The following is a 15,869-nucleotide window of genomic DNA, read 5'->3' as shown; positions in this document are numbered from 1 at the left end:
ATACATTTGCACAGAAGGTTGGAGAGGCAGAGTCACTGAGATCAAAATGATGTTATCGGGCTTAGATGGCATTTTGGCACTCTCTCTCTCTGTCTGTCTGTCTCTCTCTCTCTGTCTCTGTCTCTCTCTCTGTCTGTCTGTCTGTCTGTCTGTCTCTCTCTGTCTCTCTGTCTCTCTCTCTGTCTCTCTGTCTGTCTGTCTCTCTCTCTCTGTCTCTGTCTCTCTCTCTCTCTCTCTCTCTCTCTGTCTCTCTCTCTCTCTCTGTCTGTCTGTCTGTCTCTCTCTCTCTCTCTCTGTCTCGCTCTCTCTCTGATCTCCGCTCCTCTCTCCCTCCTCATGTCTTGTATCTCACAGTACTTTTTGTTTACCGCCGTCAGTGCGCTTCTCTTTTCCTTTCCTTTTTCTTTCTTTCTTTCTCCTCCTGCTTATCAGATTAGATCTGTCTCCCTTCTCCTCCACTGGGCCTCAATTCAATTTTGTTGTTGAGTTTCACATCCTTTCTTCCTGACTCGTCTCCTCTCTTGTTACTCAGCGTTCAACTTTTCACCTATTTACCCTTCTCCTGTTGTACTTTAACACTTGGCCGCATTTGTCGCCCCCTAAAAACCCTCACACCTTTTTTTGTTGCCTTTTATCTTGTCCTCTTTTCATTCTGTGTTTCTCTGCTAGAGTCCTCTCATCCTTCCTCTTTCGGATGTTTCTCTCCTCTTCCTCCTCTCTCCCCATCTTCACTGTCTCTGCTAATCTGTCACGGGACAGACCAAATCAAATCAAACCAAACCAATTGTGCTCAGCATGAAATACTGAAAAAGAGTCAATGGAGACTATAGTGCAGTTCATCGGTAATAATCACAGATCACAAATTTGTCCCTTATTCACTGCCGTCAAAGACAAGAGTTTGAGTTCTTATTAACTATTGACAGTAATTATGTTGCAATGGAAGAGAGATAATTGTTTTCTGTGTAAAGCAAATGAGAGCCTCTTGTGACCGACATGAACATGTTCCAAAAGTGTGTGTGATTTCAAGGTTTTTGAGCTGTTATTCCAGCGTTACAGTGAAAAATGACAGAGACAGGGAGCTGGCATGAGAAGTGTTTGATTTGAAGTGAGAACATTGCAGTTTTTGTGTTGTGCTTAGTCAGCAGAGCCACGCTGACACTCCGGGGTTTGTTTCTTTGATTTTTAATCCAGCAAACTGGAAAGTTAAAATCCAGCCAAAAATTTTAAACAAATGCTGCTGTTGAAATGCTGATTTTCATTAGTTTGATCCTTAATTCACTGTGTGTTTAGATTAAATCAGTGGAGTACGAATTAGCCCACTGCCACACTCTGTAAATCCTTTTATAGTGAGATATGTGCTGTTAAAGTATCCAAATGTTAGATTTTCGTGAGTCAGTCATGACCGAAAATTTTCAAGGTTGGCATCTGATTCTTGTCAAATTTTGTCAAGTCTGGCATGTTTTCTCAGTTTTTCTCACATACGGCTTGTTTTCTCAGTTTTTCTCACATACGGCTCGTTTCCTCGGTTTTCTCACATACGTCTTTGAGCAAACTAATCAAGAATCCTCCTTAAACTTGCACAAAATGCAGCTATGGGTTTTAACTAGATCTAATTTGCTTGTCCCTGAAATATCATCTTATCGTCATCTATTATTTACTTATTAGTTTCAGAAGAGTTTTGCAGCACATTTGAGACCCTTTAACACATTAACTATACAAAAATATCTCAGATTTGGGGATTTGGCTGCATTTATTCACAGTTCCTGATCAATGCATTGTTTTACCCTCATCAAATAAAGCCAAATTACAGTATATATGATTAATTATAATAATTAAAAGTTATGGATGTGTTAGTGCTTCATTATGGAATTGTCTTCATTGATACAACAAATATCTCCACAAATAAATCTACATTTTGATCAGCAGCCTACAGCTAGTTCCATACATTCAAAAAGTGATCATAACGCAATAATCCAGCGTTATTATAAAAAGTGTTTGTGCCTTCCTTTTCCTCTGCAGGAGTAATAAGCTTTTCTTTGTCTTGATAACGTCTGAAACCTTGGCAGAAATGAACAGTTATCAAGCACTTGTGCAGGTGGTTATTGCGTGCCATGTCTTCTATTTCCAGCTCTACTGTGCACTTTGCATAAAAGCACAAGTCTGGACTGCAAGTGGCCATCAAAACCTGCTGGCTGTGGCTGAATGAAGAAGTTATATCATTTTCTCTTAAAGCAATCTGGAATAAATTAACCTCTTAAAAGAAATGCTTCTTCCTACAGATCTGGAAATGTACTTTGCCAAGGTTTAGACGTGCTCAGTATAGTGTCGCATTAAGGAATGTTTTTCTTTTTTTCTTAGTAGTAGTGAGAAGATTTCTTTAGAAAACAATGAATTGCACAGGTTTAACTGAACACACATTGTCTTTAAAGGGGACCTCCACCAATTTTGCGCATTAGTGTCTTTTTCCAGGTTATATAAAGCCTTTGGTGGCTGCAAAGGGAGCTACATGAAGTCTGATAACTTACCACAAGTGATGTTTGACAGTCTGGGGGTGTAGAGTTAGAAAGGAGTTTACCAGACCTCCGAAGCCCATTCTTCATCTCTGTTTGAGGCCTGCCACTGAAGGCGACATTAATCGCTACTAGCATAACACACCTGAATTGAGAAGAGGGGATCTGCAGTCTTGCAGACAACACGGTACACCCACATCACACACCCTCTGAGATCTGTCCCTAAACCTAACCCAGCTGAGTTTCAAAGGTGTATAATGTGGTGCTGTGTGTTGACGGACAGACCTTTCCCCAGTCTCAAGAACCAAACTCTCAGTGGGTGGTTGAGCTTCAGATTTTGAAGAAATGCATGAGGGGGAAAAAAAATCTTGAACTTTTTTGGAAATTTTGAATCGTTCTTTTCAATCTGTCAAGTTTGAATCTGACAATGTTATACGAGTAAAACACTTGATCGGGGTACTCTTTTAACAGCTTTTATCCTTAAAGACACTCACATGCATCATCTTTACCATGCTCCATTATATCGTGAAGTATTTAGATTCTCAGTTTTGGATGATTTCTGACCACATTAACTTCTCGCTATATTATGTATATTTGCAGTATTATGTGATTTTGTAATCATGGTTTCAATCATGATTTCTTCACTGAATCTTTGTCACTGTGTTTAGAGAAATTCTTACCAGATAGAGATCATTATTGTACAGATGTCATTGGAAATAGAGCTGAGATCCACCATGAACTCGGCAGACATTTGGTCACGAATAATGGAGACGGAGGACTGAAACATCATTAGTCTAGCCAATGATGAATCAAGAAACATACTGTGAACGTAGCCACAGTTTTCAAGTGGTCCTTTGGCTAATCAGAGAGACAAGCAAGGGCCAAAACTGGGCTGAAGGTTCGCTTAAAAAATTGAACATCCGCACATTTAGAAGGGACACTTTGATGTGTTTCATGTAGCATCCGGGGACATCCACACACACATGTTCAGGTATTTGAAGTTCTGGTCTGATGCATGACTCATTAATCTTCCAGCTCACCAGTGGCCTTCTTCTCTATTCTTCACACAAACTTTTACATAGCCAGCACCAAGAAAAAACGACTACTCGGGATTCATTTTAGCTCATAAACTTGCAAGAAATCCAGACTTGAAAGGCAACAAATGAATTCTTAAAATTAATCAAATAGAAACTCTAAGAGCATGTGTGAGAAAGAGATATTTCTGTACTCCATTAGTGCACTTTAAATATTAGTGAACTGTGTTATTCAGTTACTTTTGGAGGATTTTTGAAGCAGCCCATTGATCAACAAGACACCTGCTTGGCACTCACAGCCGCTCAAAACCTGGCAGATGGCATGGAAAATAAATGGGATGGATGGAAAATAAAATGAGCCATCGTCTTCCAGAAAGGGTCGTCCTCTTTAAAGTCCTGGGACGTCTAATGCTTGGACGATCATTTCATGATGTCATGTTCTGCATAATGTACATCCGCCTTGGGAACCATAATGGAAGAGAAAATGAGCGTGAGGTAAACCACAGCATCCTCCTAAGACTGCACATATGAAAGAAGCATTTCACCCACTTCTTTCCAAGAAATGTTAATTTATCAGATGCCATTTGTGTCTTGCTAGCCTCTGGCCATTTTTAGTAACCCAGGTTGTTTTTCATATCTGCTCTGAATGAATGAAAGAGATTCCTGGTCTCAAGACTCCACTGGTGGAATCCTTTCTTTACTCTCTCCCAGTTGCTGTTTTTAGACTTTCTAGTGGCAGACTAGGCAACGACGCTCATGCACACACCGTGAACCTTTCCTCATCTCTCACACTCTCCAACACTTCCTTTTCACTTCCACAACACCCTCTCTCCTTCCTTCCCTCTGCCGACTATGTAGAAACAGCCACCGGGGTGTTCCCTCGGAGCTGCAGCTACAGTCGAGGAAAGCGTGTTATGCTCTCTGCATATTCACGTATAGTCTGTGTGTGTGTGTGTGTGTGTGTGTGTGTGTGTGTGTGTGTGTGTTTGGCTCACCCCAGTTATTTTCAGCCTGTTCTAGGGATTTCCATGCTGTAGGACCCAGACATATCCCAGAGGTGTGACTATGTGTGTAAAAGTACATGTGCATGCTTTTCAGCGTTCGCTCTGTTACTGTCTCCTTCACTGATTAGGGCCGTCTCCGTCCCAGACTGAAGTTTAGTCTTTTTCACTCCCTTGGGAAATGTCGACATGAGGCTGATTTGCCTGCATCTGCCTCTCTTTTTAGAGACGGCGCTGCATTTGACAGGGCCGTCTAATGTGCGTGTGTGTGTATGTGTGTGTGCAAAATTGTCCCTGCATGTCTCACTTGTTCGCTTGGCAGAGTCCAGCCAGGACCGCGTCTGGTTCGGTGATGAGAGACATCTGCAATCAGGGAACACGATTACCAAGATACAATGGCCGCAGGGACTGCAAGGGGTCAAGGCATGGATGGATGGATGGGTGGATGGATGGATGGATGGATGGGTGGATGGATGGATGGCTAAAGAGGAAAGATGGAGTGGTGATAAACTCCTCTAGCAGGTTGCAGATGTAGCGGTGGGGGATGCTTAAAGTGGGGAGAGTCCTCTCAGATCTCACACCTTCACCTATGAAGAGACCTCAGCTTATCCTTGGTGCCGTCATTTTCACACATTTCTCCTTTTTCTTTTTTGTCTCTCCTCTCTCCTCCTGCTGCTCTGTGTTTTTTTCTCTCTTGCTTTGTCCTCCTTCTGTCCTGTCTGCTTGCTGTTGTCTTTCCTTGTCCCTTGCCCTCTGCCCTGCGATGCCATGTTTCGTTAAAATTAAGAAAATAACAGAGGACGCTTTTTTTTCTGCATGATCTTGTTCAGTTTTCCCAATGGGCTTGTTCTTTATGTCCAAGTTTATTTAGCTTTGCTTTTGTCTGACCTTCCTCCCTGTTTTTGTTCTGATAGAGTTGACAGTTTGTGTTTGAACTCCCTCACACACACACACAAACACACACACACACACAGACAATCCCTGCCTACTTTTCCTCCTCCCAACCCCTCCTCCTTCATTCCCTCCCTCTGTCATGGACATGTAGGGGCAGTGGCACTCACTCACTCCCATTGACAGATTACTTTCCTAATGGAATTTAATTATTTATCCCTTCCTTGTGGCGATTTAGCCAGGAAAAGACCGACAGCAGGAGCGCGAGGGAGGACAGGACAGGAGGGGAGGGCGGAAAGAACAGGAAGGGAGAGGCGCTCATTTCCTCTGGTGGCAAGAAACTGGATCACCTCCGTTTTGATTTGAAGAGATGTCATTCAGAGAGAGGAGGAATGGGAGTGAGGGATTTTGGAAGGAGGAAAAACTCAGAGGTAGACAGAGAAAAAGGGGAAGACAGAGCTGATGTCTGTCTCACACACACTGAGAGAAAACCAGCGCGCGCACACACACACACACACACACACACACACACACACACACACACACAGGAACTTATTTTTGTCTCTTAGGAGGATGTTGCACTGACTTACATTCATTCCCTGGAGACTTAGGGACTAACTGCTTCATGTCTACCTCCAATCCTAAACCTAACATCAGCCATAAAACCTGTCTTTGCCCTGAAGCTCAGTGGGTTTTACCTTCTAGGAACCAGCTCCAAACAGGAGGTGAGTCCCAAAAATGTGACCATGCAGCTAAATGTTTGTACACACACACACACACACACACACACATACACACACACACACAAACCTTTGCAAGTTTGTGCAAAGAATGAGTGTCAGACAACCCGTCTGTGCTCTCCTCTCTGTACCTCAGCGCCTCACACCTCTCTGTCTTTTTTTCCTGCATCTCCTTTTTCTTTCTTCTTGTCTCGTCCCTCACTGCATTTCTATCTCTTTTTTTTTTTGACTGTCTTCCTCCTCACCCCCACCCCAAACCCCCCCCCCCCCCCCCCCCCCCCCCACTCTCGCTGGGGATCCTAATTAAGCTTGGCTGCTCTTTGATGTTGTCGCCTTGGCAACAGTCACCATGACGAGGCTGGGTCTGCACACTCTCTCAAACTCACTCAGGCATACACAAATACACACAAGTACAGTACACACACAAACACACGCGTTTACTGAAATCATTAAAGAATACAGCCAGCGTTTGACCCTGGGTTCAAATGATAGCTTACGTACTGACTGAGGCGTGTGCGTAACCTGCGTACATGTGTGTACACGTGTTGGCTAAATGTGTGCATACATGTTACAAGAGCAGAACAAGGGAAACACGTATCCTGCTGAGCTGGATAACGATGAAATCTGCAGTGTGTGCGTCCATAGGCGGTTGAGGAAGTGGCAGAGCTTCAGTCCGCCCTCATCAGTGACCAGTTGGCTGTGACACAGAGCAGCTGGCTGTCATGCCCACTTGTTCTGATGTTTGACCTGTTATTGTATTTTTTTTGTTTTCCTAAATAAATGTTTGTGTGGGCTGAAAGCCCTTGAGATGAATCATGTGGTAAAGAGCAATTGTTAGCGCTGGCTGTTTCTCCAGGCAGTACAGCATGTGGTAAACTCTGCTGATTTACAGCAGGGGAGTTCCTCATTTCTCTCACTGCGCTCCGGCCTTTCTTGTTAGGCTGTGCTACTTCTTTTACATTGTACTGCTGGTTCTCGCTGTAGCCTTTCCTGTCCGAGAATCTCCGATCAAGACGTGAATGGAAAAAAAAATGCTCAGTCGGAAAATTCCAGCCTGTTCCCAATGAAATCAACTTAACACCACAGAGTCAAATGCAATTCTTGATTTTTGTGATGCGTTATGCTTTGATAGATGTCTAGAAAATTTTTGAAATAAGTTCTTTGAAACAAGTAATTTTACTGCCCTGACAAATTCCCTTGTTTGAAAAAAAAATAAGACTTTATGAAGTTGACTTAAAAACATGGAAGTTTTTTTTTCTTTTGCTGTGTCCTCCTTTCCCTGATACTTCCTCATTCCTATCTTTATCTCTTCATTTCCACTGCACTTCATCCATCTCTTTCCACCACCCTCTCCTCTCATCAACCCCACCTCCCCAACACCACCACCCACCAGTTCCTGTCAGCACTGTCTGGAGGAAGGCCCCTGTAATGAAACCTGCTCTTACCACTTCCTTATAAGAGCGGGTTTGGCGACAATATCAAGAGTAACCACAGCAATTACAAACACAAAACACCAACATACAGCACAGGGAGGGAAAACTACAATTAAAGTACAATTGTTAGGCACGTGCTCACGAGACTGGCAGGAATAACGATGTAGTGGTCTTTGTTAGAAAAATATTGTTATTTTAATAATTGGGAACCTGTTTTGCTCAAGAGCAGCCACTTGAGATGACTCGGCGTCTTTGATTTTAATTTTAGTAAGAGTTATAGGTTATATGAAAATGAGCCAAAGCACTGTGTGGAGACTGAATAGATTACTGATTAGATGGAGGGTATTTTACATCTCAGGAAAAGAGACATTTACTCTAAATTGCTGCTGGTTCCTTTAATCATCAGATCAGTCAGCTGTACTGATGAGTGGACTGTGCCAGCAGAGGATCATGATGAAAAGTTTGCACAGTGACGCATTAAAAACAAGTGTAACTCCTTCCCGCTTTTAACTCTTTTCATGTCCTTCCTGTCTCTGCAGCTGTTTGTCATCGACAACGGAGCGGACGACTGGCGCATTGCCATGACGATGGAGAGGGTTCTTCTGATCGCTCTGGAGCTGCTGGTGTCTGCGGTGCATCCAGTTCCCGGGGACTTTAAGTTTCAGTGGCGGGCACGGCTGGCTTTCTCGTACGCGCCGTCGCAGGCCGAGGCTGACCTGGACATGGTGCTGAGCGTGCCCATGTTCCTGCGCCTCTACCTCATCGCCAGAGTCATGCTTCTGCACAGCAAGCTCTTCACCGATGCCTCCTCCAGGAGTATAGGTGCCCTAAATAAGGTCAGAAGGGTTTTGCGCTTGCAGGTGTGTGTGTATGTGAAGCATGCATTCAAGAGTGTGGTGGGCGAAGATTTAGCTAGAAAGAGGTGAGGGAGTTGGAGAGGTATTAAGGTCAAGAACTCTCTCCTCTAAATTAAATCTGTGTCTGCAGTGTCCCTTTCAATCCTGTTCTCCATCTCTCTGACTATCTCAAGTCCTTCCTCCTGCTCTGTCCTTCTAGTCGCCCTCTTTCTCTTTTCATCCACCAGTTCAAACCCCCTTCCTCTCCTTTTGTTATCGCTGTGCATAGAGACTTAGATGTAAGCTGTGGTGGATCTTTCATAATACAATATGAGATGGGAGCGTGAAATGGGAACAAGATATTGCATACGGCTCAAATGGGGCATGGAAAGAAAGGACTCGAATGGGATTGCAATACGAGTGCGCAGAAACGTGTAGAAGCCATGGAAGAAATGATTGGTGCCAGGTTTGTAATGACTTTAAATGATAAACATTATTGTAGAATCAGGAAGTCGAGATGTGGTGTGCAGTGGAAATATGCAAACTATGAGGAGGAGGAGAGATGGAGGAGGAGGAGGAGGAGGAGATCGAGAGAGATGAAGTAGATTTTAGATGAGTAATTTAGCAGGTTGCGAGTGTATCTGTGATGGCACTATCCTGACCCTCAGGCCACAGTGACGGGGAGGTGAAGCTGCCATCGAAGTACAGCTCTAACATGACAACTCATTTATCAGCTGCTTAACCCTTCCAGGGCTCAACCGTTGCTCTCACACCATCCATCTGCCAGAAGTTGATGACAAATGAGCTGCGGATAAAAACTACCATGAAATGGGCCAATTACTCAAAGACACTGTATAGTTTGACCCGAGTCAGAGGGCGAGCCCGATCTCTACTCCAATTACAGTGGAGATTCTCAGAGTGCTGCCACTATCAAAAGCTGCTCAGAAGACTAATTAGTAAAACATCAAATCTGTGTGGGAAACACGCAGGATGAGCATTCGGAGCGACACAATACTAACCCTCGGAAAAAGAATTCTATTACAATGTAATTCATCTGCTCTGCTGTACTGAGTGTGCGTGCTTTTGTGTGTATCGCAGGTGCATTTTAACACACGGTTTGTCATGAAAACCCTCATGACTATCTGCCCCGGGACGGTGCTGCTGGTCTTCAGCATCTCTCTGTGGATCATCGCCGCCTGGACCGTACGAGTGTGTGAGAGGTCAGCAGCAAAGCCGGTTCATTAGAGTCTGTGTGGGTTTTTTTTTTTACTATGTGTGTGCATGAGACACAGCGATGGACCGAGGTTGGACAAGGAATTCAACAGAACAATTAAATTCAATTGGCAGGAAATATAATCTGGGACATGTGTGCAATATAATCCCTCTTTAGGCTTCAGTTTATGAAGCCTTCTCAGCAGTTGTACACTTAATTTGATCCAGGCGATGGAGTTGTTACTTCGTTTGTCCATTGTGTCTCATAAATCGGCAATATGATCGTATCCTGAAAGACAACTGGAAAGACAGCATTTGTAAGGAGTATACAGTCACTTCATTTTGTTATAGCTCATTATAATGTAGTTTTAAGCAGATATACGGACATGGCTTAACATATGAATGAATAATTAATAACAGCATAACACAGACGAAATTAAAGTACAGTCAATTATAGATGAACAGATCGTTACTGTGTCTCATTAAGTATTTTAAACTGTTTATACGCATGTGCAAATCATTCACAGGTGAGATTAAAACTGTTTCTACGTTCAGCTTGAAGGATCGTTCTTGACCTCGGAATTGTAGTTTGACCAAAAACAAAACAAAACCAAAATACATAAATCTTAAAGTCTGAAGTCTTAAATAGTTTGAAAAAAAAAAAGGGGTAGATGAGAAGGCTGATACTGCTGTCATGTCTGGACAGCAAATATAACGCTACAACCAGCAGCTAGCTTAGCATAAAGACTGGAAACAAGTGGAAAAAGCAAGCAGGCTTTCACCTTCTTAAGGCCTCCATCAGTGGATGATGTTTACCCAGTTGTAGCTATGCCATTAATATATTTCTTAAATAAATATGATAACAAATACTTCATATCCAGAAATTACAGTTGTGTATTTTTAATCATTCATTGATACTTAAACACCAGTAGCAAATGCTTCACAGCTATAGTTGCTGACAGGTGCATTAATAAATAATTAAAAACTTCCGTATGTGTCCCATATGCAACCATAATATATGATGTGTTGTAAACCATTAATCATTAATTGTTTATGTACCTCTTGTAAATGATAAATAGGTGGTTAAACTGGAATGTTAGTGTCTGTTTAACATTTTGCATTTCAAATCGTTGTAATAGTTTCTCTGGGGTTTACATCCTGAAGTTAGAAGAATACGTATTGTACTTCAATCATCATGTGTTTCAAACTATGAATCAAATTGTCCACTTACATTTAAAGACTGATAAATTGATTTTATGAGTTATGTAATATTGTGAATGTACCATCAAGAGGAAGGTAAAAAGTGACCATCCCTGATGATGTGTTTAAGTGCTTGTGAGATAATCAAGGAAATATGGGAAAATGTCAGTCGGTTAATAAGCTTGAATATGCACATCATTTCCAGGCTGCTGGGAAGTTGTTGTTTGGTCTGCATCCAAGTCTATCTGGCATTTCCTCCAAACCAAATTAATGAAAAAAAAAAAACATATAAAATTCATTAAATTGCTTTAAACAAGTTGAGATTTTTGAGAGTATTTCCCTTCAGGCCAGAGAATCATCAGCTCAGTGCAAATATATCTCCTGCTAACATCCAAAGCGAAAATTTGTTTTTCTGTTGGATAGTGGGGTTTTTTTTTTTGTTTTTGTTTTTTTTTTTGGAGAAAACAATTTTGTTTCAGATCTGCACCAGGTTTGGTTGCTATGGAAACGATGTTGTGCATAGGGCAGGAATGATGGAGGCAGAGCTGCAGATATGTGTTATGTTCTATGTCAGGCAAAACTGAAGGACGCGTGTTTCATGTTTGACGCCCACAGTTGCAGACAGGACCAGTGGGCCAGTTATGCTGTTCTTTTAATTTATTTATATCTTTTACCATTGACTGACTTTATCCTCTGAACACGGACGGTATTTTTCAGGTATCACGATGCCCAGGATGTAACCAGTAACTTCCTGGGAGCCATGTGGCTTATCTCCATCACGTTCTTGTCCATCGGCTATGGAGACATGGTTCCTCACACCTACTGTGGCAAAGGAGTCTGCCTGCTCACAGGAATCATGGTCAGTGCTCTCTCACCTCTCCCTCTATCTCTCGCTCTCCCTCCCCCACGGCGCTGTCCTCGCCTCGTTCAAAGGTCAGCAGATTAGAGAGCATGCTGTCATTTGCGGGAGAAATTTTGCCATTTGTGTAATTTGGGCAATCCTCCCTGAATTAGCCTGCATCTGTGCCTCTGTGTGTTTTGGGCATGTAGGCGTGCAAACAAGTGCACGTTAGCGGATTGTGTGTGTGTGTGTCTCTGCGTGTGTGTGTGCTTGCATGTTATTCCCTTGTCTGTCCTCATTGCATAATGAAGGTCCCACCTTTCAGTGTGCCATGTCCTCCCACTCTCTCTCTCTCGCTCTCTCCTTCATTTTCCTTCCATACCTCTATCTACCTCTCTCTCGTTCTGTCTCTTTTCTATTTATCCCTCCATCTCTCTTTTCCTCTCTGTCCGTCTCTCCTTCCCTGAGGCCATGTGTTTATTTCTATCTACCGTCCATCTGTTAGCATGAGTGTTTAAGCTGCCGACTGCTCCTCTATTTGCTTCACTTTGCAGGTGTTCTTCCCTCTTCAAACTATTTCTTTCTCTCTGTCATTCTTGCTTATCTTCTTCTTTTGTCTCATTTCCTGTCTCTGTTTTCCTCTTCATCTCTAGCTTGAAGGAATAGCAACAAGTTTTCTGAAATCAGTCTGGTAATTTTTGTAATTTTAATTAGAATGCAGACACTACTCATCTTTTTCCTTTATGCTATCACCTTAGCATACGCTGTTCTGAATGACTGCAGGAAATTAGTGACTTTTCAAATCTAAGAAAATTTGAATTTCTTAGTAGCTACAGCTAAATGTCAAGTTATCTCAAATTAGATGTGCCAATACATATTGTGGCTTGGGTTGATTTTTATAAGGTCAGGAAAGAAAAATTAAGACTCAAAATATGATGATAATATGTTACCGGGGAACACTTTTCTCATAGGACATGATGTACCACGTTTTATGTTGCCAACGGGGAGAGCACGGTGAGTAATAGTAGACGGTGTGCAGCTGAAGAGCTGAAAGTCACCACACAGTGGGTGCTCAGCCGAGTTGGGGATAATGCAGTTTTTTAACAAATTGTGTAATAATATTAATTTTCTGAATTACAGACTCGTACAATGCATTAAACACTACATTATCAATGTGTTTCTCTGAATGACGGTCCCACAAAAAGATGCGGAAGCCTGGAGGAGACATTTGAAATGTCATTTTCATTAAATGAATAATGTGCGTAAGCTTTTACTCACAGAAATAATGCCCGTAGCGTAACTGGGCTCATTAAAGTGAATGAAAAGTAACGGCAGTGTGCCTATACAGAATAGGAGCACTTAAAGTTCTTCTCCTTGCATTGATTAAATCCCTAAAATGCCATGAAAATAAAAATTGCTTCATGGCTTATTTTGGCGTAGATGTAACTGTACACCTCTGCCTTCATGTAGCGCAGGTCTACATAGTTCGGACGTCTGTCTCCACCCGCCCCTCCGCTGCCCACCTGCAGCTTCAACGCTGCAACAAGCTGTTTTGAGTAACGTTTTCCGTAACTTTCTTTGTTAATACTGCCACACCATATAAAATGCATGCATTTGAAATGTATCCTGGCAGGCTAACATCAGCTAACGTTATGTAGCACACAGGTGCAGGTTTGTTTCCGCACAGTCAGCGGATAAAACACAAGAAAAATACACATAATTGTTGACCAACATGCTGGCTTGTACTCACTGTGTCCGCAGGATAAATGAATGGAAAGTTTTGTGGCAAAGCAACGTTCTGGAATAAGGGTAGTTTGGCTCCCAGATTTCAGATCCTTTGGCAATACACAAAGTCTCCTTTTGCAACTGAAAACTGGGCCATCATTTTGGAAAGATTGAAACATAGCTTGCAAAATACGGATATGTAGCTGCACCTGACTTCTCCCCTGATACCCCTCGTTTCACCATCACTCCACCCTGCATATTGACGGGATTGGTTCCTGAGGTATTTTACATATGAAACCTTGGCTGTCTGAATGCGTGTCTGTGAGACTGTCATTGGATCACTGCAGTTCCAAGACAGAGAAGCTCAGCCATGGCCTTGACTTCTTATCTCAGTCGTGATATGTCTTATAGGATATGAAAAACACCATATGGACGTGTTAAGTAGGTTAAAATCTTGATTTTGGACTGGGTCTTAAGTATTTTAAAAGCCTCCAAACAGTCCTCTGATCAGTCTGTCAGTCAGTTTCATGGTAAGAGGTGACAATGTGACCACCGGCTCAGAGAAACAGCAGAGCCTCTGAACTTTTTTTTTTTTTGCTTCATCAAGAAAATAAGATTACAGGCTGCTAAAAGAGCATTTTATTACCAATACCATCACTGCAGCAATTTTCCATTTACACGCTTAAATGCTTAGTCCTTTTGCACTTGAGTCAAGCAGCACAACTTGAAGTCAGTGTAGAAGTACCTTAGTTTAATTACTGCTTAGTTCAAGAAAAATCAGGAGAGCGAATCAGGAAGACTAAAAAACAGAACTCTCAACATCAAAAGCCTGTAAGTATTTTCCAAGTTAGTTACTTCACTTAATGTGCTTACCAGTGATGTTTTGCACATTGTTGCACCGTTAGTCTATAACCTTTTAGAATTTGACATCGTAGTATAAGAGTGCAGTGCTGGCTGGAATCATCTACGAGGGTCTCAGAGAGGATTATAGGTTACAGAGAGGTCTATATTTCTCACGAGCAACTTCCCCACAACGCCCTAAAACCTCCGTGTGTATTCTTTCACCCTCACAGTCTGTCCAGCCTCTCTGTATTTGCCAGCTCACCTACTTTCTTTACTGCATAGACCATTAAATGTGTGAATAAACAGACTCATGCACAAACATGCACACACACACACACACACACACACACACACACACACACACACACAGACCCCCATTTGCTGGGTGAATCATCCAGTTGGTATTTTAGAGTACAACTCTTACGATAATGTTAACACACACACACACACACACACACACACACACACACACACACACACACATACACACACAAAGTCATGAAACAGGGGGTTGGATACAGAATGTCCCAAGCCCTCTGTTACAGACTGCATCCTCCACACAAACACTGACACAGAGCTTGACATACACTCTTAGCATGACTCCCACACACACTCTCCTCTCCTGTCACAAACACACTCTTCAGAGTGTTCAGAGTGGTTTATTTTCGTTGATCATCAGAGAAGGTGTGAGGATGCAGGTAGAGGATAGAAAGGTGAGGCTGGTGGCAGGTGCAGGGGTAAGAGGTTGAGAACGGAGAGCAGGATCAGATTTTTTTTTTTCCTTGGTTGAGAATAATTTTAATGAGTTTCTATAGGAGAAAATCTCGCCGTTGTTTCTATGACAACACATGAAGGCCAACAGTGTTGGAATATACCACTGCCCCGAGGCTACCTGGGGGTGTGCCAGGTGTTAGTGTGTATGTGTGTGATCGTGTGTTCTTGTGGTTGAGTGGATGGTGGTGGGGAAGACTTCTGCAACGTGCTGAAATACAAGGAACTACTTGTTGTTGTTATATACAGCAACAAGGTGTGTGTTGTCTATATTACAGCTCATATCGGATGACACAGTTCATGTATGTGTGCATGTGCGTATTTGTGTTCTTATATCATCATTCATGCATGTTGCACTTTAACGCCCCATTTAGCATTTATAATCAGGTTCATAAGGTTTATTACACACTGCATATATTTATATATATGTACATACTGTAAACATATGTGTGTGTTAATATATTTGTCTACAACTACAGTATGACCCATCCTGTGGGCATCCATAAGTAAAATTGCCTTATATCTGCATACACCGACATTATGTTGCATTATAAACCATTTATCAAATGTTTACATGGGGGTGTTGACATAAAGTGTTATGCTACGAATGTGCATTTGTTGTTTGTCTTCCATCTCCCTCAGCCTCGTGATGTTCTGTGGTTGATGGATCGTCAGGTTAAAGAGATGCAGAGTAGCTGCCATTTAAAACCTATTTTCTGTTTTTGCCTGTCTCTAAGTGCTTGTGTTGTGCGCGCTAATTGAGCAAATTAAATTTCACATTTTTGTCTTCCCCGCGTTCCTCTGTGTGTTCAAGCCGACCCGTTTGGGAAAC

The 15,869-nt window shown here is 42.3% G+C and overlaps 1 protein-coding gene across 2 annotated transcripts in view; it reads left to right on the top strand.

The window, feature by feature from the left end:
• Positions 1 to 15,869, top strand: part of kcnn3 (potassium intermediate/small conductance calcium-activated channel, subfamily N, member 3) — a 47,122-nt gene that overhangs the window by 18,632 nt on the left and 12,621 nt on the right. For both annotated transcript variants that reach the window (XM_076737053.1, XM_076737054.1), the window contains exons 4-6: positions 8,149 to 8,445; positions 9,544 to 9,665; positions 11,575 to 11,716. In XM_076737053.1, coding sequence (XP_076593168.1) covers positions 8,149 to 8,445; positions 9,544 to 9,665; positions 11,575 to 11,716 — 561 coding nt within the window. The remainder of the gene's footprint in view (positions 1 to 8,148; positions 8,446 to 9,543; positions 9,666 to 11,574; positions 11,717 to 15,869) is intronic.

The sequence above is a fragment of the Chaetodon auriga genome, chromosome 8, assembly GCF_051107435.1.
Source record: "Chaetodon auriga isolate fChaAug3 chromosome 8, fChaAug3.hap1, whole genome shotgun sequence".
NCBI classification, from domain to species: domain Eukaryota; kingdom Metazoa; phylum Chordata; class Actinopteri; order Chaetodontiformes; family Chaetodontidae; genus Chaetodon; species Chaetodon auriga.
This window is presented reverse-complemented; position numbering and strand designations above follow the sequence as displayed.